General features: G+C 41.4%; 1 protein-coding gene across 1 annotated transcript in view; it reads left to right on the top strand.

Moving 5' to 3' along the window:
- Positions 1 to 24,310, top strand: part of COL4A1 (collagen type IV alpha 1 chain) — a 239,000-nt gene that overhangs the window by 159,436 nt on the left and 55,254 nt on the right. The window contains exons 19-25 of the mRNA XM_030568516.1: positions 2,066 to 2,159; positions 5,076 to 5,111; positions 9,454 to 9,618; positions 15,268 to 15,363; positions 18,783 to 18,866; positions 20,281 to 20,351; positions 23,048 to 23,239. Coding sequence (XP_030424376.1) covers positions 2,066 to 2,159; positions 5,076 to 5,111; positions 9,454 to 9,618; positions 15,268 to 15,363; positions 18,783 to 18,866; positions 20,281 to 20,351; positions 23,048 to 23,239 — 738 coding nt within the window. The remainder of the gene's footprint in view (positions 1 to 2,065; positions 2,160 to 5,075; positions 5,112 to 9,453; positions 9,619 to 15,267; positions 15,364 to 18,782; positions 18,867 to 20,280; positions 20,352 to 23,047; positions 23,240 to 24,310) is intronic.

The following is a 24,310-nucleotide window of genomic DNA, read 5'->3' as shown; positions in this document are numbered from 1 at the left end:
AGTATCTAATGGTGACCTGATTTAAGCCCAATAGTCAACACATTGTCGGAGGCTCCCATCCTTCTTTTTAAACAAAGAGGACTGGTGCTCCAGCAGGCGACGTGGATTTATGAATAAAGCCCTTGTCTAGGTTTTCCTGAAGATAGGTGCACAGCACTGTTAGTTCAGGCTCTGATATGGCATATATACGCCCAAACGGAATGTTTGCCCCTGGTTGTAGCTCAATTGGGCAGTCATAGTCTCTGTGTGGGGGCAGAGCATAGGCATCTTTTTTCCAAATACATCTTTGTGGTCACTGTATTTGGATGGAAGTTGAGGACCACAATCGGCAGGCTGCTCTGCTAGGCCCCATACCCTGGCATGGAACTGTTGGGGAGCTACTGCCTGCTGGCCAATTCCTGGAGTTAAGCAGTGCTGCTGGCAGAATTGGGAAGTTCTTCTTATTCTTAGTCTGAATCCGTGGATAAGGGGATTGTGGAAGGGCAGCCACAAAACACCCAGGATCAGAGGGAAGTGCAGGGAATGAATGGCACTGAACTGTAGGGCAGAGTTTCTCAAACTGGGGTCGCTGCTTGTGTAGGGAAAGCCCTTTGTGGGCCAGGCCAGTTTGTTTACCTGCTCGATCCACAGGTCCAGCCGATCGCGGCTTCCACTGGCCACGGATGGCTGCTCCGGGCCAATGGGAGCTGCTGGAAGCGGCGCGGGCTGAGGGACATATTGGCCGCCGCTTCCAGCAGCTCCCATTGGCCCAGAGCAGCGAACCGCGGCCAGTGGGAGCCACGATCGGCCGGACCTGCAGATGGGACAGGTAAACAAACCAGCCCTGCCCGCCAGGGCTTTCCCTACACAAGTGGTGACCCCAGTTTGAGAAACCTTGCTGTAGGGTCTTCCTTGCCCCTGAATCATAACTTTGAGTTGAGCAGTTTTTGTGGCCACTGGCCTGGCTCATAAGAGGGACCTTCAGTCGTTTCTACTAGGTCCAAAACAGGCTTGGGCTGCAGGGGAATCTTTAGTGCCCAGGCTGCCTCTTCATCAAGGAAGTTATCTGTCACACCCAGGTCAATGAGGGCCTAGGGAATGTCCTGGGATTTGCAATTTAGCTATGACCTGTAGATGTGCTGCTGCTCGACAGGAGCCAGTGCATGTCCCTATCAGGTCCTCAGTTGGGATTTCAAGGGGATACTCTACCAGGACATCCAGGCCAGCCCTCTTCACTGCGCTCATTTTCCAGATTCCTTTGTACTGGGTCCCTGTAGGGTAATTGGAGATCTCACGGCCTGGCTCCCCACAGTAGTAACACAAGTTTAAGGCATCGCCAGTGCTTTCTCTCTTCAGGGTGAGTTGCTGATGGGTTAGGTCTGTCTGTATTAGTTCAACAGGTCAGGGGGAATCCAATAGCAGGGAGCACAGTCATGGTGCACCTCTTCTTTCTTCCCATTGTTCATGTAGATAATTGTCAATACAGATGACAAGATCTATGAAGATGTCCAGACCAACTGAGGTCTTGACTCAGGCCAGTTTGTCCTTAACCTCATCCCACAGGCCCTATTAAAACTGATATAACTGAGTCGCCTCTTTCCATTCTGTGTCTGATACGAGATGGTGGAAGTAAGCTACAGAGGCAATGGCTGGGTCCAGCCCCTGTTGGAGTTTTTGCAGGGCAGCCTCAGTAGAGCAGGTGCAGATAGGGTAATCAAAGATGCTTGATATTATCTTTTGGAAGGCATCCCAGTTAGACAAAACCAGAGTGTTGGTTTCCAACAGGGGAGAGACCCATTCCAACACTTCCCCTGTCAGCAGGCTGTCTACCAGGCCTACTTTGGCATGGTCAGAAATGTGCACCTATGGTTGAGAACAAGAGGCGGCACTGAGTCATGAAACCTTGGAATCTGGAGTGCCAGTGCCGCCCCTCCCCCCCACTTCTCAGGAGCTTTCAGTGGTGGCACTCCAAAGGGAGCTGCATCTGGCATTTCTTGCCCTATTTGAGGAGGCTTAGTCTCCCCAGGCCTTATACCTGCTGCCCATGTGTATTTCCTAATAGTTTGGTATTTGTTCTGTGATTCAGGTAATAGGTACTGGAACACTGGATGCTTATGGTGAAAAAGGAGATATTGGTCCTCCAGGTTTTCCAGGATTAAAAGGTGAACAAGGTCAAAAAGGTATGCATTTTTATTACGTTTTTGTTTTCATATATGGTCTTCCTTTCTTTTTAAAGGAGAATATTATTGAATTACTTGAACGCTTTAATGGAGCTATATGATAATGAAATGCCCTGATTTTGTCACTGAATTGTGGTTGAGTTATTACATTCTGCTTACGTATATTTCCTGTGTAATTTTGACTGGATATGGTATGATTCCCTTTGCTATATGGCATGTATCACATTTTGTTGTAGTTTTGCTGTGCCCTATGTAAAGGATTAGAGCTGGGCAAAATTTTTCAGACAAATAGTTTATTGCAGTTTCAGTAGACCCAAATTATTTGTGAATTATCACAAATTTACAAAATAGTTTTTGGCCAGAAAAATGTTTTGCTTTCACAAGAGGTGGTTGTTGTGCTCACCTTATAACTTTTAGCTCAGTGATTAGGATATCCTAACCACCAGGCTGTTGCCTATTCTGGAGTGGGTCTCTCTCCAACTCTCCTGTTGAAGCTGTTCCAATTTGTATAAATAGTTAAATGGTCACTGGAGACTTGACTGGAGTAGGTGGGTGGCCTGACGACCAGTCTGTAGAGTCATTCTTACTCTCTTGTTTTGGCCCAATTTGTGTATCTTATACAAAGTGGAACAGCTTCAACCAAAGAGATGGAGAGAGATCCAGCCCAGAATAGCTCATAACCCATTGGTTAGGGCACTCACCTGGAAAGAGAGAGACCTGGGTTGAAATCCATGCTCCTTTCAGGTTAACAGGGGATTCAAAACCAGGTCTCCCCATCCCAGGTGAATGCCATAACCACTGAGCTAAATGTTATTAGGTCGACAACTCTGGCTCCTCCTCCTGCCATTCTGTGAATCTAGACCAGGAATCTCAAACACGCGGCCCACCATAGGCGCTGACTCTGCCAGCAGCCAAGCTCCCTTCTCCCCGCACCCCTTCCAGGGGGCCATGTCCCTGCTCCTCTACCTACCTCCCAGTGCTTCCTGCCGCCAGACAGCTGTTTGGTGGTGCTTAGGACTTTCCAGGAGGGAGGGGCGACGGCGGGGATACCGCATGCTCAGGGGAGGAGGTGGAGAAGAGGCAGGGCAGGGTTGGGGATTTGGGGAAGGGATTGGAATAGGGGCAGGGAGGGGGCAGAGTTGGGGTGGGGACTTTGGGGAAGGGGTTGGAATAGGGGCAGGGAAGGGTTGGGAAGAGGCGGGGTAGGGGCAGGGCTGCGGCTGGGCCGCATGTTTGAGACCGGTGTGATAGACTGTTAATTAGGGGCACCAGGCACCATCTCCCATTGCCCAGGGCTCTCTCTGTTGGGGTGCTGGGCACCAGGGGTCCCCCCATCACCAAGGGGTCTCTCTGTTAGGAGTGCTGGGCACCCAGAGGTCCATCCTCCCCACTGCCCAGGGATCTCTCTGTTGAGAAACTGGGCAATATCTTTGACAAAGTGGAAATTTTCTGTAACATTTTTATAATTCCTCGGTGAGCCTCAGTTTCTCTCTCGACTTTGGGCTGTGACCAAGGGGGTGGAAGGGGTTACACAGTGCAGGAGAGAGTTGGCACCTATGGCAGGCCATAGGAAATGGCCCGCAGGCCGCATGTTTGAAAACCTTGGTGTAGATCATCATCGGTGTTACTGACCACATAAGGAATAGTTACAGATGTCTATATTTTATTAAAACCTCTTTTCGCATTACAGTTTTTAAAAAGTTAAAACATTGACTTTTAATAGCATACCACATTCCTCTTCATTTAGTTCATTTTTGACTATACTTTTGTATCGTTGTCTGAAAAGGCCAATGTACTAGTCCTCATGTGGCGCTCGTGGTGATTTGAGTTTGAAATCCCTGATCTAGACCTTGAACAATGTCTGGAAACAACATTTCCTGAGGAACAAGATTTGAAACACACTTTTTCTGTTAACCAAAAGTTTTTGGAATTTTCAGGTTCAGTTCAATCTGAATCAGTTTTTCCCCCCAATATTTTGAAACTGCCAGAGAACTGAAAAAAATCAGATATTCCTTCAGTTCTGTCAAGGATACCTTCTTCCACCTTAGATTAGGCTGCGGTTTGGTACTTGGTAAAGTGACCGCAGAAAGAACAAAAGGTCTGATTCTCCTCACTGAGACACTATTTTTATGTTGGTCATACTCCAGTGACCATGACATAGAAACGGACATTGAGTTATAGCGGCAGGAAAGCAGGATAACAGAAAAGAGACTCAGGCACATAATTTCCTTACATAGTCACAATCAGTAATTACATTTTCAATCTTAAAAGGTATGTAAGTAACTTATAAAGCTGGTCAGAAAATAGATGGGGGAAAACTGAGCATTTTTCCCATTTTTTTGGAAGACATTTCAAAACTTTTGAAACTTTCCAGCTAGCTTGGTATTCCTTGCACATCCTGAGTTCTCACTGACTTTAACAGGAGTTTGGGGCACAAAGAATGCTGTGTCAGGTATTTAGCGAAGTGTCACCATTTTATGTATAATCTAAGAATTTCAGTTGAGGATCTGCTTTGTTTTGAATAAATATGATTAACTGCCAGTAACAATAGTAGGAATTACCTGGAATGTTTCAGTGATAGACTAGTCCTTGTCCAGTGGTGTTGATTCAGGGTCTGATCTGCCCAGTTCCAATGGAGTGTTGAGAACACTCAGCACCTTACAGGACTGGGGTCTTTCTGACAAATTTCTGTCTTGCAGACTTCCATAGATGTCAGTCTCAGATTATTTTTTACCGAATTTTTTGCAAATCATTATAGATTAAATCATCTAAGTTTTGATTCTAGGTATTATTTTACTCTCCAGTATTATAACGTGGTGGTGGATATTTGCATAATAAATGCTATGAAATCATTACCGTTGACATTATCTATTTCATTAGCATTCATCCCATAATAAAAAGCACCTTTGTTTTTAGGTTTTCCAGGTATACCAGGACGCCCAGGTCCTCCAGGTATGAGCATATGACTGTTGTTTTTATTCACTCCTTTAAAAAAATTCTTCTGGGGTCAATCTTGAAGGGTGCTGAGCATCTGCCACTCTCAGTCACTCTCTGACCTCCAGAGTGGGCATATGCTGCCCTCTTGGGGGATCTAATTATCACCTCATGATCTTTGTATGGATTGTCCCTCCTCATGTATGGAAGGAGGATGTCAGCTACCTCTGTGACACAATCCCTGCTTTCTATGGAGAATGTTGAGGCTGTATTAATTTTGTGTGGAGTCCTCTCTGTGCTGGGAAACTTCTCTTAAAATGGAAGTAGGATGGGGTCTGAGAGAAACAGCCAGACAGAAGAAGCCTGGAAAACAGAGTTCTCTTGGAGCCGTACACTGTCCCTGGACCAGAGGTGAGGGCAGGAAGTCCTAGTGCTGGATTCTGGGGGTGCCACCCCAGCTGACTGCTCAGAGTGTTTGTCTTCTTTTCTTATGAGTTTTCAAGGGAAAGGTAACACATCCTGGGATTTGTCCCTTTGTTTGTTATTGAGTATTGAATTTAGGGGATTTATCATTGTGTTGACACTCATTATAGCTGGGTGGAAAATGTCAAACATAAATTGAAATTAGTGAAAAAATTCTGAGGACTCCAAAGCAAGGTCAATAAATATATCTATATTTGACCTCACAAGCCATGGCCTTAACTCTTGAGTTTTAAAAAGCAAACAAACCATTTAAGTCTCCAGGACAAACCTTATACCTGTGTCAAATCTGCCAGTGAAACCAGTGCTATGTGCTGTCATGGGCTGGCATTATCTGTATTGACAGTGGACTAAATATTCAAGCTTGGGTGAAGCAGTGTCATATTATTACCAGGAAAGTTTTCAAAGTTTAAGGGGGAGGATAATGCATGTGGTAGGCTGTAAACCCCCTAAAGAAGTGTGTGTGACAAGATAAAAAGAGCAATGACTTTTAGTCATTGCTACAGAGCAGACTTAAATGAAGTGTGGGCTTGTGTGATTTTTCAAGTCTTCTGTTTTAATGTAGTAAAAGGAACAAAATGTTTTAAAAATCAGTTCTAATGATTAATAAATAATGATGGATCTTAACAAAAATAACTGATGAAGGTTTTGAAAACTAGAGTGAACAGTATTAATTACTAAAAGAAGATCTTAAGTAGTCCTCTCTGTTAAATGATGCTCTTTGCTTGTTGTCACTATGCTCACTAACAGTTATTAACACTTCACTTCCCACTTATCCACTGATTCCCATTAATATTTTTGTTTCAAGTGCTCCTGAAATCAAGGTAAGAGATAAGATAAGAGACTACAGCAGTAGAAATATATTATCAACCTCCTGACCAGGATGTTGACAGTGATTGTGAAATGGTCAGAGAGATTAGAGAGGCTACAAAAACAGAAGATGGTTGGGGGATTTCAGCTTCCCCATGTTGACTGAGAACATGTCACCTCCGCCTGGTGATGCAGAAATAAAATTTCAAGTCACCAGTAGTGACTGCTTCTTGGAGCAGTTAGTCCTGAAACTCACAAGGAGAGAAGCAGTTCTTGATTTGATCCTAAGTGGCACACAGGGTCAAGCCTATGAAGTGAATGTAGCTGAGCTGCTAAGTAATAGTGACCATAATATAATTCAATTTAACTTCCTGGTGGGTGGGACAATGCCAAAGAAGCCCACCACAGTAGCATTTAACTTCAGAAAGGGGAGCTACACAAAAATTTGGAGGTTAGTTAAACAGAAATTAAAAGGAACAGTCACAAGAGTGAAATGCCTGCAAGCTATATGGAAACTTTAAAAACATCATAATAAGGGCTCAAACTATATGTATACCCCAAATAATAATAATTAAAAAAAACAGTTAGTGGACCAAAAACTGTCACCAAAGCTAAACAATACAATGAAAAAAGGCTCTTAGAGAAAAAAAGACATCTTTTAAAAATTGAAAGTCAAGTCTTACTGAGGAAAATAAAAAGCAACATAAACACTGGCAAGTCAAATGTACAAGTGTAATTAGGCAGGCCAAAAAGAATTTGAATAGCAAGTAGCAAGACCCAAAAACTAACAGCAATTTTTTTAAAGTACATCAGAAGCCAGAAGACTACCAAACAGTTGGGCCACTGGAGGATTGAGGTGCTAAAGAAGCACTTAAGGAAGACAAGACTATTGCAGAGAAGCTAAATGAATTCTTTGCATTGGTCATCATTGCAGAGGATATGAGGGAGATTCCCACACCTGAGCCATTCTTTGTAAGTGACAAATCTGAGGAACTGTCCCAGACTGATGTGTCGATAGAGGAGGTTTTGGAACAAATTGATAAATTAAATAATAATCAATCACCAGGATCAGATGGTATCCACTCAGGAGTTCTGAAGGAACTCAGATACGAAATTGCTGAACTACTAATTGTGGTTTATAACCTATTGCTTAAATCAGCGTCTGTGCCAGATGACTGGCAGATAGCTAATGTAATGCTGATTTTTTTAAAAAGGCTTCCGTGGTGATCCTGGCAGTTACAGGCAGGTAAGCCTGATTTCAGTACCAGGCAAATTGATTGAAACTATAGTAAAGAACAGAATTTTCAGACACACAAATGAACACGGTATGTTGTGGAAGAGTCAACGTGACTTTTGTAAAGGGAAATTGTGCCTCACAAATCTATTAGACTTCTTTGAGGGGGTCAACAAAAGGATGGACAAGGGTGATCCAGTGGATATTGTGTACTTGGACTTTCAGAAAGCCTTTCACAAGATCCCTCACCAGAGGCTCTTAAGCAAAGTAAGCTGTCGTGGGATAAGAAGTAAGGTCTTCTAATGGATCAGTAACTGGTTAAAAGATAGGTAACAAAGGATAGGAAAGAATGGTCAGTTTTCAGAATGGAGAGAGGTAAATAGTGGGGTCCCACAAGGATCTGTACTGGGTCCAGTCCTATTGAACATCATCTGGAAAAAGGGATAAACAATGAGGTGACAAAGTTTGCAGATGATACAAAATTACTCAAGATAATTAAGTCCAAAGCAGACTGTGAAGAGTTACAAAGGGATCTCACAAAACTGGGTGCATGAGCAACAAAACGGCAGATGAAATTCAATGTTGATAAATGCAAAGTAATGCACATTGGAGAAAACAGTCTCAACTCTGCATACAAAATGATGGGGTCTAATGAGCTTTTTACTCTTATGAAATAGGTCTTGGAGTCACTGTGGATAGTTCTCTGAAAATATCAACCCAATATGCAGCAGCAATCAAAAAAGCTAACAGAATGTTAGGAATCGTTAGCAAAGGGATAAATATTAAGACAGGGAATAACATAAATCCACTATGTAAAGCATCATCCACACCTTGAATAGTGGATGCAGTTCTGATTGCCCTGTATCAAAAAAAGATATATTAGAATTGGAAAAAGTACAGAGTAGAGCAACAAAAATGATGAGGGGTATGGAACGGCTTTCATATGAGGAGAGAGTAAAGACTGAGGCTGTTTAGGTTAGAAAAGAGATGACTAAGGAGGGAATATGACAAAAGTCTATAAAATCATGACTGGTGTAGAGAAAGTGAATAAGGAAATGTTATTTACTCCTTCACATAACACAAGAGCCAGGGAACACCCAGATAAAGTATAGGCAGATGGTTTAAAACAAACAGAAGGAAGTACTTCTTCACACAAGGCACAATTAACCTGTGGAACTCATTGACGGGGCTGTTGTGAAGGTCACAAGTATAAATGGGTTCAAAAAATGAGAAGTTCATGGAGATAAGAATGAGACAAGTTCATGGAATATTGGTCCATAAATGTCAAGATGGTCAGTGAAGCAACCCCATGCTGTGGGGGTCCCTAAACATCTGACTGCCAGAAGCTGGGACTGGACAACAGGGAATGGATCACTCAATACATTATCCTGTCCTGTTAATTCCCTCTGAAGCATTTGGCACTGGTTACTGTTAGAAGACAGAACATTGCACTAGATGGGCCACTGGTCTGACTCAGTATGCTCATTCTTATGTTCTAGATTTATTCCTTGGAGATTCTCGCGAAGGCTATCCATTTCTGTAGCATGTCAGGATTTGTAGTACGGTAGTGGTAAAATGACTCCCTGCTTGCTTCATTTTCACACCATCTTCTAAGGTCACACATCTATAGGATAGACTTCAGATTTGAAAAATAGTGCTGATATATGGGACTAGTATTTAAATTTAATATACATCTTCAAGAATCAAAATGCAGTCCCTTGTGTTATACTGAGTTTTGCCCCTTAATCTTAGGAATTTATGTCTGGAGCATCTGTTGATCATTTTACTTTTTATTTGTATTTGCTTTCATGTGTGCTTTACTTTGTTCCAAATAAGGTTTACCTAGCCCAGAGATCACAGGTCCACCTGGCTTCCCTGGTGAGAGAGGTGAAAAGGGTGACCAAGGTCCTCCAGGACGCTCTCTGCATGGATCAACTGGAAGGGATGGTTTGCCAGGGCCTCCAGGTTTCCCAGGTCCTCCAGGCCCTCCAGGCATAACAAGTAAGTAAAATTTTTATTTCAGTGTGCAGCCAAAACAGTGTTAAAGTTTTGTATATTCAAAAAGAACAAGGACAACAAGCAGGGCCGGTGCTACCATTTAGGCAGCGTAGGCAATCGCCTAGGGCGCCAGGATTATTCGGGGGGTGGCATTTTGCCAGGTGGGTGGCAGGCGGCTCCGGTTGACCTGCCGCAGTCATTCCTGCGGCATGTCCGTTGATCCGCGGCTCCGGTGGAGCTGCCACAGTGATGCCTGCGGACGGTCGGCTGCTCACGCAGCTCCGGTGGACCTCCCGCAGGCATGCCTGCGGCAGCTCCACCAGAACCACAGACCAATGGACCCTCTGCAGGAATGACTGCGGCAGCTACACCGGAGCCACGGGATCAGCGCGGGGGGCGGCGAAATGGCCGTGTGCCTAGGGTGCAAGAAACCCTAGCGCCAGACAACAAGGATATGTCAGGAAAGTGGAGGCCATGATCAGAATCAGTGTGAAAAGAAATGCTCCCTGAATATGGAAAGAGAGAAACATATGTGACTTAGTTAATGCAAAAAAAATGAAGAACTGTCTAATAATTAAACAAATCACTTATCTGGCTCAGGACACAGATCTTTTTCTGGATAAATGGCTGCTACTTTTGACTTCTTTCAAAAATGTATCTGATTACATGATCCCACACTTGGCATAAATAGTTATACATGCAGAGCCATCTCTTCATACGGTGAATCAGGGTGCCGCACTTTGGGGAGCCCTGTGCTCTAGGGAGCCACCTGCTTCAATAAAATCTTGAGGAGGTGGGCGAGGTGGTGAGGCAGATGGGTGAGGAGGTGAATGGGGAGGCAAGTGGCAGGTAGGCAGTGCCTCTCCCTAGTGTCTCCTGCCCTCCGGCAGGCCTCACTGATCAGCACCTACTGCCTGTTGTGGATCAGATGTTTCGCAGTGTCAGGAAGAGCTGTGCGGGAAGGTGGAGGGGAGAGGAGCGAGGGTGCAGTGCACCTCTGTTTTAACATGCTAACTTTCACATATTTATTTATGTACAGACAATAAAATATTTTTTAAAATAAAGATAAAAAATTACTTGCATTGTTTTGCATGCAAATTGTATTTGATAGTGAGAAAATAGGGTTCTAATCCTATGACTCTTTACTCATGTGACGTAAGTGGAAGTAGCATGTGATAATGGCTACAGAATCAGGCCCAACATTTATAAATTAGAAGTTATTTCCTTCTTACATAGTAGTTTTTATTGTGAAAATGGGATTATTAAGGTGTCTAGAGTTTGGGATGGGTACTTGTTTTATAAATCTAAATGAACAGCTGATGAAGAAGCAAAATGCTTTATGGGTGTTTTATAATTGGTTTTATAATTAAACATGTTTCCCATTCTGTAATGGTTCTGTAAGGAACCAGAAAGGTTCCTTTTATTCCATACATTTTTGCAAGTACAATACTTGCAATGGCTTATCCTAGGTGTTTACCTATAACTTAGTGCAAATGGCCTTTTAACATAATAATATTGGGAAATGAGAACCTTTCTCATGTTTGCAGTGTTGTTGTAGCCATGTTGGTCCCAGGATATTAGCGAGACAAAGTGGGCGAGGCAATATCTTTTATTGGCAATATCTTGTATCTTTTTTTTCTTTCTGTTGGTGAAAGAACTCTTCAGGTTGTGGTTGATTCTGTTTTACTGACTAACAAATTTTCACTTCATGCTAAAATTTCTCAGGCCAAATCCTTAGCTGGTGTTAATTGGTATAGCACCAATTCCTTCAACAGAGCTATGTCAATTTACACCATCTGAGGACCTGGCTTTTTCTTTATTTTTAAGTGACTAGGAACTATTTGACTACATGGATTGTAATATACATTTGCACTTAATTATGGATAGTACTTTCCAGTCAACATAAAATAAGTAGTAGATAATTACAAATAAGCAAGGATATATTTCAGTGTTAATTGCTACCTAGGGACACATTAATAGTTCGTTAAACAAACATTAGAGAGACTTAGACATTTCTATTTTCTCCCTCCTAATTTTCTGCTTTATAATTCCTCCCATATGCTTCCAGTTAGCTCTAGGCCATTTGTGCCTTCAAATAGTGTTTATAGACAAATTTGTTCAACATGAAATGTTAATATTGAATTATATCATTTGTTTGTAGTATTCCCTGTAGTCTTTATTTGGATTTTAAATTACAAAATTTTAATTGTTTGAGCTGGGCCTGATATTTTTTTTGTTTAGTTTTTTGTTACTGAAGAATGACACTGCAGAGATAACAGAATCTTTTTGCTAGCCTTGCTGGTGATGGGGGTTAAGCCCCATCACACTTGGATAAAGAATAAAAATTGAAAATTAAAATGATATTCAAATTCATTTGTTTTATTATCTACCTTGTTAGATTATATGCCTTTAAAATTAAACATGTTATTGCACCGTAGCTAACATGTAATCAGTGACATAAAGACAATAGTATTTTGTCTGCAATTCTTCAGCAGACTTGAAAAGAGATGTACATATCAGGTATTACTAAATTATTGTGGTAGAGATAAACTTTTTAAAATAGTGTGGGAAGGAGATTTGGCAACTGAGGATTCCCTAAGGATAAAATCCTATAGACCCAGGGGCGGCTCTAGGTATTTTGCCGCCTCAAGCACGTCAGGCAAGTTGCCTTCTGTGGCTTGCCTGTGGGAGATCCCCGTTCCCGCAGATTCGGCGGCATGCCTGCGGGAGGTCCGCCGAAGCCGCAGGGCCAGCAGACCCTCCGCAGGCATGCAGCCGAAGGCAACCTGCCTGCTGCCCTCGTAGCAACTGGCAGAGCGCCCACCATGGCTTGCCGCCCCAGGCACTCGCTTGACATGCTGGTGCCTGGAGCCGCTTCTGCATAGATCAGGGGTCAGCAAACTTCGGCACATGGCTTGCCAGGGTAAGCACCCTGGCAGGTCGGGCTGCTTTGTTTACCTGCTGTGTCCTCAGGTTCAGCCAGTCGCGGCTCCCACTGGCCTCGGTTCGCTGCTCCAGGCCAATGGGGGCTGCGGGAAGCGGCGCAGGCGGAGGGATGTGCTGGCCATGGCTTCTCGCAGCCCCCATTGTCCTGGAGCGGCAAACTGTGGCCAGTGGGAGCTGCGATCAGCCGAACCTGTGGACACAGCAGGTAAACAAAGTGGCCTGGCCCACCAGAGTTCTTACCCTGGCGAGCTGCGTGCCAAAGGTTGCCGACCCCTGCTATACATTTTAATTGAAAATAATAACCTTTCTATACTTGTGGGGATTTTTTCAACCTTCTGCAGAAATTGAGGACAATATCCTTGCTATAGAATTCCAGATGGCTTAATAAGCTATAGATAGGGATGTCATTCTATGAAATTCCTAAACGAAGAAAATTTAAATAAAAAAAAACAATTAAGGTTGCTTAGTGATAATATATTTCCTTATGGCATTATTACAAAACTCAAACACTTATAAACAAGAAAATAAATAGTTAAAGACACTATAAATATTATACTGCCCACATAATAAAAAAAGTTTGATCAAGAGTAAAGTAATACATAGTTCATTACTGTAAAACCTTAACACTGACCAAAAAACCCACTCCACCTTATTTTACCAGTTTTCACAAAACTGATTTTTACTTCCTGGGGTTGTTTTGTGTGTTTGTTGTAATATGTTGTGTGATGGGTTCCTCCTGGGGTGCTACCTGGAAGTGGGATACCACTGAGTTCTCTGACTTACCAGCCTGGGCTCCCTCTCAGCACTGTGCTGCTGTGATAAGCTGTAGACTGCTTCCAGTCCTATACTCCCGCCAGCATTCACACAGGCAGGGACACACCCAGCTGCAGTTGCATGCAGGCTATGGTCAGCCACTGCATGAACCAACAATAGAAAGACTACAGCCAAAATAACCCCCAGCTTCCCTGCCTAGGACCCTAGAGCTGTACCACCCTGCCCTGGTCGAAGCTCCGACCTGTATGAATTTATTACCCAGTTCGCCACTCCCTCAATGTGGAGAGGAATATGCATAATATGCTTGCGTTAACCAAGCTGAGATCTTCCCCAGCCACTTCAGTCAAAGGCACACTGGTTTAGATTAAAACTTAAAACACATTTACTAACTACAAAAGATAGATTTTAAGATCTTATAAGTGATAGCAAACAGATCAAAGCAGATTATCTAGCAAATAAACAAAACCGCCAACAAAGCCTAAAATACCAGATAGATCAGATATGAATGAGCAATGTCTCATCCTGGCTGATGATACAAGCAATTCACCAGGTTTTCATACACAGGCTAAAAATTCTTTTAACCTGGAACCAGCATTTCCCTCAGTCTAGTCTTTTTTCCTTAGGTGTTTCCAGGAGTTTTCTTGTGTGGAGAGTGAGGCCCCTTGATGATGTTACACCCCACCTTACAGCTTTCACATATGGCGGGAACCCTTTGTTTCAAAGTCAGTTCCCAGCCCAGTTTGTGGGAAAATACAGATACGGAAAATGGAGAGCAGTCTCATGTAGTCTGGTCACATACCCCGGCATGCCCTGCTGAGTCTGTCTGGAGCAGTCTCAGGAAGACTCACCAGGTGAGGGATAAGCTTCTCCTAAGGCCTATAGTTTTCCCTAATGCCCCATTACCCTGAATAGGCCCTTCACAACCAGCTATCTAGACTGGAGGCATCTTGTCTAGTGGGTGTTGCCCAGGTGTAACTACATTTGAAATACAGATACATAGTCAATATCCATAACTTAAGATACAAAAATGATACATGCATACAAATAGGATAAACATATTCAGCAAATCATAACTTTTGCAATGACACCTTACATGAGCCATCTTGTACAAAATAAATCATAATTATGCCAGAATCATACCATAACATTACTAGGATGAATATGGGATGTAGTGTCATATGTTGCTTGCAAAACTGCACAAAAAGATTTCTGCTAGAGACGTCAGCCAAAATGATGTCAAATTATATTGATTCAGGACCCCTGCAATAAAACCCAATCTAGGGAGCATTATTTTTTGTGTTCAGACCTGAGGTTCTGGTGAACCTTTTCACTTGTTTTCTTACTCCTGACCCTAAAACATCTGCTTTCTTCAAATATGTATAGTATGTGAGTTTTCAGAGAGATTTAATGATATGAAAAATTTGGAAGGTTATTAACAATCTGCTTTTGATCTAGAAAGAGCCAAAGAAACCCGAGACAAAAATGAAGATTTTAAATCAGTGTAATTTTAAAATGTAACCATAACTAAAATCTGTTTAGTGAACTTTTTTCAGACTTTTCAGAATATCCTCATTGGCTTCCAGTGTAAAATATGTTCTAATTTAAATGAAGTATTATCAGTTTTCAAAGCCAGGGTTTTTAAATGGAAGTTGTTTGCAACCTTAATATGAAGAGAGAGGTTTTTAGAGTAACATCTACAGAACTTGATTACATATCTATAGACCCCTATTGATTTTATCCCTTATTTTCCATAATAGCTGAACTAGATGAATAAATATGTGAACTTGCTTCTCTTCGTGGTCACAATCAACCTGTAGCTACTTCACCATTGCTCATAATAATCCATGAAGAAGTGACACTGACTTGAACTGTAGTATTATGAAAAATTGTACTTGGAGAATAATGTTCTTTATTATTTTATTCCAATTTCAGATGGAATCACGGAATGTCAGCCTGGAGAACCTGGTGATCAAGGTCTTCCTGGACCTCAAGGACAACCTGGATTCTTAGGAGAGAGAGGAGATAAAGGTAATATTGTTTAAAGAGCTACTTACATTCATTTGGACCATTCGATGGGCCTGATTTTCCACTATCTTCTAACTTATGTAGTCATTAAGACTTTGATTCTGCAAAGTGTTGAGCACCCTAGTCCTGATCCAAAGAAGTGCATAAGCACTGGTTTAACTTTGACCAGGTGAGTTTCCCAGGTTAGAGGTCTGACTGAAAGAGAGGACGGTGGTGTTGAATTAAGTTACATGATGCTGACTTCAGTTTGTAATTCAGATATCCTCTGCTCTGCCTTATCTTAGTAACGGATGGGAGGATTTCAGTGGAAAGATAAATTCAGCTTTACTTGTTCAAGTGGATGATAAGATGTAGAGGGATGTCAGAGAGAGAGGCTGAGATGCAGAAGTGGATGGAAAGAGACAGATCAGAAATGGAAAGTGGATTTGTGTGCTATTGATATAAAGATGAAAATAGAAGCATTTAGTAATAATAAAAAAGAATTAGACAAAGCCCAGAGATAGACCTAGGAATTTACATCCAAATTGCATAGTAGTGATTTGTCAAACTCAGTAAGACTTGACATAGCACGTTCTTTATGTTAATAAAATCCTTGGTAGTTTTCTTAGGCTCCAACTTTGACTTAATTAACAAGATAGGAACATTTGCAGGCAGGAGGTGAATAAGGAGGCATTGGAGAAGAGGACACATGTAATGATTACAGACTTACGAACTCATTAGGAAAACACCCTATGGTAGTCATCTAACCTTCTCTTGTAGATAACACTGGATAATAGTCAAGAGTTAGGAAGCAATTATAGAATTATTAAAATAAAAATGAGTTTATATGAAAAATACAAAATATAAAATTTGCAGTGACAATGGCCTAGATTCACAGAAGTACTTAAGCACTGTGGTGCTCAGCATTGTGACACCTAACTTTTAGGTTCCTATTAAACCACAGGAACAATGCTGTGATCCACAAAGCCTTATTTATTTGCCTGGGCTCCTATGCAATGAGTGGGAAGAGTTAGGTGCCTTAGAATGAGATCCACAAAAACATTTATGCTAGATGGGAAAATGCCTGATCTCACCAACGGGAGATGCCAACAAGAGCGGTGTTTGCTAAGCCTCACCCTTCTCTGAGATAGATGCATGAGTCCAGGCTTCAGGGATGGGCCTAGCATTTCTAACTATTCTCAGCTGTGAGGCCTTTCTTGAAGGTAGGTGCCTAAGGTGGGGTGGTTTTTTTTGGTTTGTTTTTTAAAGATGCCAGGCAGATGGGGGAAGGGCCTCCCTTGTAACTTGTAGCCCCGTTAGGGTGTTCACCTGGGAATGTGGGAAACCTCTGGGTTAAGTCCGCCCTTCACCTCATGAGAAGAAGGGATTTGAAGAGGGATCTGCTACTTCTCTGGTAAAGGCATTCACCTTTGGGCTGTGTGGCGCTGCCTCAGTCTCTCCTGTTGAAGCAATTCCATTGTGGATAAATAATTAGAGTCATTCGAGCAGGGGGAGCAGATGCTGGGTCTCCTAGGTTCTGGGTGAGTGCTCTGATCACCAGGCTGTAGAGTCAGTCTCATGCTTGTGCATGAGCTTTCTCACCCTGCCGCCCACATCAAGCCCAGCATGCAAATTAGGCAGATGAACACCTATCTTCCCCAGTTTGTAAATCACGCTGCGGCTTAGGCAGAAGATAAGTGCTTGGACAGCTAGAGGCAGGCAGGAGTGTGTATGCCCAGAGGCAGAAACATAGGCACCAAGGGAACTTTTTACTGCAAAGCCTTAAGTGCTGAGTGAGTTTAGGCACCTACTAGATTCAGCCGGAATTTTGTGAATCGTAGTGGATACTAAAACTGGGACTTAGGCACCTCAACCCAGACTTAGTTGCCTTAATACCTTTGTATTTTAATGTTAGGAAAATGTATTTTAATGTTAGGAAAATACTAAAAGATCCTAAAGGGAATCCAGAGATTGTCAAATTCTGCACTGATTCACATGTAACCTATTGAAATTGATAGGGTTACACAGGTTGTTAAATCAGCACAGAGTTTGGTTGACCAAAGGCCTGATCTGCAAGGTGCTGAGATTCTCCTGCTTTCCCCCCAGGAATGAGAGAACTTAAACCTTGCAGGATCCAGTCCTCAGTCATGAAACAGAAGTTAATTCTTTCATTATATTAGGGACGAATCACAGTATATTGCGAAAGTTGTGGAGATTTTCATATGCTTCATTTTTGGAAAGCCAAGAGGCTGAACTCAAATCAGTTTCTTTAAAGAACAAACAAAAATTCCACTTAAAAATACTCTAACAGAAGTATCCTTTTACTGGTGAGTCAGACTCACACAGTACAGCACGAGCAGCCAATCAAATTCAGGCTGAGCTCACCTAGGGGCAAGCTTTTTGGCCAAACCCTCTGTAGTGCTGTGTCTACTACTTTCTTTCATCCATTATTTTACCAATATGTTGCTTTTAGAGATTTCTGCTTTTGTTCCATTGTGGCTGGGTGTGCTCAGCCTGACTTGAGTAGGGGGACTTCTAAAAAACCAGTGTATTTTCGAGTGACATCAAAAGCTATTGAAAATAAAGATTTGATTTTTTCTCTAGTACAGTGGTTATTTTATAGGGTGAAATATAGAAAACTAGAAAGATTGCAGCACTTTGCTGAGAAATAGTGTCCATTGCAATGCTCTTCCCAACTGTAATTTTCTTACGTATATTTACCTTCAAGTTCCATTTCCCTGTCTTCAACGCCCATTGCCTTTCCCTGCTGATCCGTAGTGATCTTGCTTTCTTAGATCCATTGATATGTCCAAATTCATTTCTCTCTCAAGGATAAAAGTTAATTTTCTTGCAGAGCAGATCTCCTATCCTAATCAGCAACAAAGCATCCAACATTTTCCTCCTCCTGGTCCTTGCCTTTGCTTGGGTTCAGAGAAAAGCTAAGGGCTGAACTCTGTAAATGGATATGGCTCTGTTGATTTTAGTGGGGCTGGTATAAATGTGCAAAATACCACTGAAATCAATGAGTTTTCCCCCATTTACACCAGGAGAGAATTTGGTCCCAAAGTCTCTTTGCAGTCACTGTTTTTCCAAGCCCACAAAATCTATGTGAGTTCCAGAGTCCCCCTTTTTTCCCTTTTATCTAATTTTGTTTTTTAATCAGGCACATACTACACTAGTTCTTGTTTGTTTCCTCTTCAGTCAGATTATCTTTCCCCCCTTCCCATTAATAACGTTTTACACATCAATACTGTCACACAAAAAGGAATTTGAAGTTTTTTTAAAAAGACAATTAAAATTTTTAAATAAATTTGCTCATAACATTGATTTAAGCATTTGGCTAACAAATTTACTTTTTCTCAATCAACATACAATGGCTCGAGGGTGTTTTCTTCTTAAAGGATCTGCTTGTAGTCTTCTTAAATCTTTTTTTATTTTTGCAGGTGATAAAGGTGATGGTTGTGCCTTTTGTGATGTATCTGGGCTTCCTGGACATCCAGGGCCACAAGGGCCACCGGGTCCACCAGGTAAAAACCAAAAGCTATACAAACAAAGCAGAACACAACTCTGCATCTGGCTGTGTCATAAATTAATATTTTTTCATTAGTCGACTCATTCCTGAAAATAATGAAACAGCAGGATTTTCCATAATGCTCGGTAGTGGCCTAACTCTGCTTCCATTGAAATCAACAAGTGTTTTACTATTGACTTCAAAAGGAGCAGAACTCAGAGAACTCTGAGCCCTTTTGAAAGCCTGACCTAAATGTTGTTTTCCCAAAGATTATGAAATGACAATCTGAATTTGGAAAGGGTTTGTCAATAATCAATAGCTATATATAGTATTTTTTCTTCTTTAATCTTTCTCTTGGTGGTGGGGACCTGATTGGTTTTCAGTAGGACTTCAACTGGAATCATCCTGCTTTTAAAATTTGCAACCTAGAAATCTCACACACTCCGAACTGTGCTGATATCTGATACTGAATTGAGTTATTACTGCCAGATCATGGTTGACCCTGACACAGCAACTTAGGTTTCTCAGAGGGAGTAAGACTTTCTCCTCCATCCCTTGGGCATCATGGTGTTGAGATGGCTTAAAGGATCCTCTGTAGTATCGGGACCTATGATTTTAATAAAACCATTTTTTCTTGAAAAATAAATTGCTTGCCTTTAAGTGATTTTATTCATGGAAATATTTTAAATACTATTTTATATCCATTTATGATTTTACAGTGAATTTTGATTTATAGGTCCAAATTCTGGTTGAAGCATGGGCAGCCACCAGAAGAAATTGTGTTCGGCAGAGGGGCTGCTGGATAAAAATTAACCTTTTCTATTTAAATCGCTCTGTAAACCTAGAAAGTGATGGCTCTACAAACAATATGTAATGAGAGCCCTAGAGAGGTGTCAGGGGAATTATTCTGCACATTTTTATGTACTCTGACCTAGTGTTAAGCCCTAAACACATCCCTGGTCTCCAGTATTGACTACTGCTGCCAAACAGAAATTATCAGTCTGGAGAATAATTGTTTTCTGTCAGAAAATAGGTACATATGAACAATGTTTTTGTATTATATATGTGCACTGTGTCGGTGTTTGGGAGATGGTGAAAGAGAATGAAAATTCTGTGGTGGTTCAGTGAATTGCAGTCTGGAAAATGGCAGTTCCAGTTAGTGGGCTGAATTCAGGGCATGCTGCCCAATTTATGTAATTGAGTTGTGTGCTATGTATCTTCTTCCCAGGCCTTATGCACATATACTGGGTTAGATCCTGAGCTCTGTTATGCCCAGGCAACTTCATTAATTTCAACAGAGTTACATGACTATAACTGAGGGCAGAATTGGGCACCACTTGAGAAGGACCTCAAAGCCTCTAAAACACAGTAAGCTATAATGTACCCATATCTATAATAAATATTGTTTTATTTTTCATATTATTTTTAAGGCTTTCCAGGACAGCCAGGAACCAAAGGAGATAGGGGTGTGCCTGGACTCAAAGGTCTTGAAGGGGTTCCTGTAAGTAAATGTTTTTCAAATGTTTCATATTTATTTTCTGTTAAGCATGTCACAGGAGACTCTCAGTGCTACTGTGTAGTAGTCTCATTAACCGATGCTAAAAGGTTGGTTGTGTGTATTAAAATCAATTAGGTGATAGTGTGGTTTAGTTATGGGAGGAGAAAAGTGAGTTGCAGTAAAACTTTGCACTTAGCCACTGCATGACCTGAAGAAAACAGTTGGCCTTATGGCTCAGTCAGCTAAGTGGTACATTTGGATAAGAAGCAGGACTTTACCTGAATCAGATGCCAAATCTGTTCTGACTTTCCTTTCATGTTGCAGAGGAGGTTTATAATGACTGTTTGCTATTGTGTGTTTACATGTTTATGTAGTACAGCACCATCTAGTATAATTTCATTGTTGTTAAAATATATTATGCAATATATTTTAGCTATTTGTCTAAACTAGGGGAAATATGTAGTATATTGCACCAAATCTGATTTCTAAATAGCTACAAAATAAAAGAAGTGGTTTAGAAAGAATAAAGGAAGGTTAGAAAAGCAAATTGCATCTTAATAGTGCCATTACTCAGAGTATGAGCTTTAAATATTGCTGCATTATAATATAGCTTTTGACACTGGGAGCCAAATTCTGCCCAGATGTGAATGTACTGAGCACTTACATACAGGCTATTTTGGCCTGATTTATCCAAAGCTAGGTTTTTTGGGTGATATTTTATCTGTGTTTAAATTCTTCATGGGAAACCAAATGACATCATCATGTTTAATTTACAGTAATGTAAATGGGATCTGTTGGGGAGGAGGGAAATAACAAAATGGATTCTCTACTATTTGTAATCATTTCTTGAGTAACATAGCATAATCTTTTACTGTGGGTATTGCTAAACCTTTACATCTCTTCCTTCTCCTTTAGTCTCCTTTCACCCCTCTCTTCAAACAAGGATTTGCTGGTATCCTGGATGCTTTTAACTTTGTTTTGCTTGGAAAAGTTAAAACAGATTCATTAAACAGCTGGTGAGTTAGCTTTTAGTTTAGCTTAGATAGGCTAGAGAGAGTCCAGCTTGGCAGGCTCACATTGCTGGAGGCCATGCCTGATCCACCACCCACTAAATCCAATGGAAAGATTCCTATTGATTTAGGAGGGGCGCTGGTTCAGGTCCAAAGGGTGGAAGCACAGCGTATATTAGCAGGAGGAAGTTTCCCTTTGAAGTTTTCACTCAGCTTCACTTCCCTGGTGACTGGGACCCTTTCGTTTTTCTTTTTCAGTTAGGGAGAATGTTTCCATGAAATAATTATACATAGGTTCAGGATAATATGCAGGGAGCTATAAGAATGGGTGGAAGCCCTTTAAATACAATTAGTTTATTAAATTGTAAGCTGTTCATCGCAGGAACTGTGTTTTCCTTCGATAGCTCAAATAAAAGAATATAGAGGAGAATGGAACATTTATCATGTGATAATAAGCCTTTACTCTTGTTTCATTAGCTAGACTTACATAAATGATAGATGGAATTTAGTAAACAATCTGTTAGGATCTGTGAGAAAAGTGTGTGTGTGTGTGTATAAATACTACAGGGATAAGAATGATTTTTAATTTATTGTATATTTGTTCACTGATTTTTTTTGAAAATAAAAACAAAAATTAAAAAGAAACAAAATGTTCTACTGGGAGCTGGCACTGACAGATAAAAGCTCTTGATTTGGCCTTTCTGAAACAAACTGTGGCTGGGAAGCCCTATTGATCTAGGGGAAGAAAGAGAGGGGAAAATGACTTCTAAGCAATAACAAAAAAAAATTCTCCTGTGGTGTTTCCTAGGGATACTCAAGATTATAAGACACCTTGCTATCATCTGCCCTTAGTGTGAGGAAGCCTTGCATTTGCTTGCTAAGGGTCCGCTCCCCAAGCCCACCAGCAATGGGCAACACAAGCACTCTCCTCCAGGTGTATGCAGGTCCTACTCTCTCTCTCTACACGTTAGCGATAGGCAAGCTCCAACCTTTGAACCCCCCGAGTGTCCTCCTGGAGTGACCAGCCCCTGGTTCACTGAACACACACAGAATTCACAGATTTGCTACTCCCAAAGGAATAGCACACCCCACTATACCAGTTTCATCTCAGGAGCACCACTCTGCTCAATTCACAGCACTTAGATTTGTTTATAATGAAAACAAGCATAAGCTTATTTAACAAAGAACAGAGATTCAAATAATAGCAAGTAGGTAGAAGTATTAGAAGCAATTGGTTACATACAAACCATGCAAACATAATATGCTTGGTATCAAACCATAACTTGAGAAACAGCTATATTAAGAATTACCAAATTATCTTGACATCAAGGCCTTATAGAAGGTGAACTCTGAATCCTTATGGTCAATATATGAACAATTAGAGTACCATTCTCAATAACTCAGCCTTTAGTTCCTATTAAAACAATTAATAAAAACATTCAAAATTCGAAAACTGTGGTAAAAGAAGCTAGTAAGGAGACCAAGAAAAAAAGTATCTGTTACGATGGCCATTATCAGTTAATTTGCATTCTCTGTCCTGGCAAATCCACTCTTTTTGCTTACTGTTCAGTGTCTGGGTAGAATGTTAGGGGGGGTTTCTTTACACTTGAAGATTTGTTTTCTTTTTGGCTGGGAAAAAGAATGCATTGAATAGGCAGTGAATGGTGCTGGAATTGTGTATAATTTCAGGGTTCTCCAGGTGCGCCAGGACTGATTGGTAACCCAGGAGCAAAGGGAGAGCCCGGAGACATTTACTTTGATTCTAATCTAAAAGGTGATAAAGGAGATCCTGGATTCCCAGGGCAACCAGGTGTTCCTGGAAGAGAAGGAAGGCCAGGGAGAGATGGCCTGCCAGGTCTCCAGGGCCCTAAAGGGGCATCGGTATGTGTGTGTGTCTGTATTTTTGCATGCTATCTTCTAGTTCACTAATTATATGTAGTTGTTATATAATATGCAGTTTATGTTTAGTTGTCTCATTCGTTGGGCCAAATTCTCACACCATGACTCATTTGAGTAGAACCCTTACTCCTCAATGGAGGATTTCAGTGGGACTGCAAAGGAGTAAGGGTATAAGAATGAGGCCCATACTACTAAACAGCTAAGAATGTTTGCATGATGGTAGGGTCACTGAGCTACATTCGGGCTCTGAGTATATGCTATGGGAGTAAGTAAGGCTTACTTAGATGGTGTGGCCTGGTGCCTGTGAATAACCAGACCTACTTGCCCTATTGCTTCCTCCTCAGAACTGTGGTGAACGGGCAGAGCTGGTTCCATTTCCCTTCCCCAGAAAATTGCTGGCAAGATCATGGGAGTAGTTGTAGACCAGCAATAAATTACTACCCCCGGGATCAAGGAGAAAGTAGGGGAGACACTCTGAGTCACAGTCTCTCTCAGGGCTTAATCCTGGGCAGGTGCAGTTTACCTGCAGTACTTTGATGGGGGCTCTGCTGATAGTCAGAATCTAGCCCATTGTTGAAGGAATGTTCTTCTTATGCTCGAGTTATGATGTGAAGAGATCACAGTCATTTTCACAGCAGCCACTTCCAATATCTGTAGCTAGATTTGTCGCTGAAGTTTTGGGAAGCTTGAATGCCATATTTTCTTGCCTTTTAGAAAATATCTGTTAGCGACATTTGGCATATAATTTACTTTAAGCTTACTTGTTTTGTCTCATAAATGCACCTGATGGACAGGTTGCTGGCTCCTGTTCTGTCCTGTCCCTATTCTGATGTATCCTGTAGAGTAAGAACCAGGAAACTGTAATTTTAGAGAACCTGAAAGAGGAAAAATGGTTCTGAATGTCCCACTTATGCTTTGTATTTGAGACATTTAGCACAGAACTCTAAACTAGATTCACTTTTCTTGCTACAATTTCCTATTTTAAATAATAGAAATCACCCCAAAATTGGAATTCTGTATTTTGGAAATTTTCTTGGTTTTTATTTCTAAAAT

The sequence above is a fragment of the Gopherus evgoodei genome, chromosome 1 (genome assembly GCF_007399415.2).
Source record: "Gopherus evgoodei ecotype Sinaloan lineage chromosome 1, rGopEvg1_v1.p, whole genome shotgun sequence".
NCBI classification, from domain to species: Eukaryota; Metazoa; Chordata; order Testudines; family Testudinidae; genus Gopherus; species Gopherus evgoodei.
Note: the sequence above shows the minus strand (reverse complement) of the source record. Positions and strands in the feature narration are given on the sequence as shown.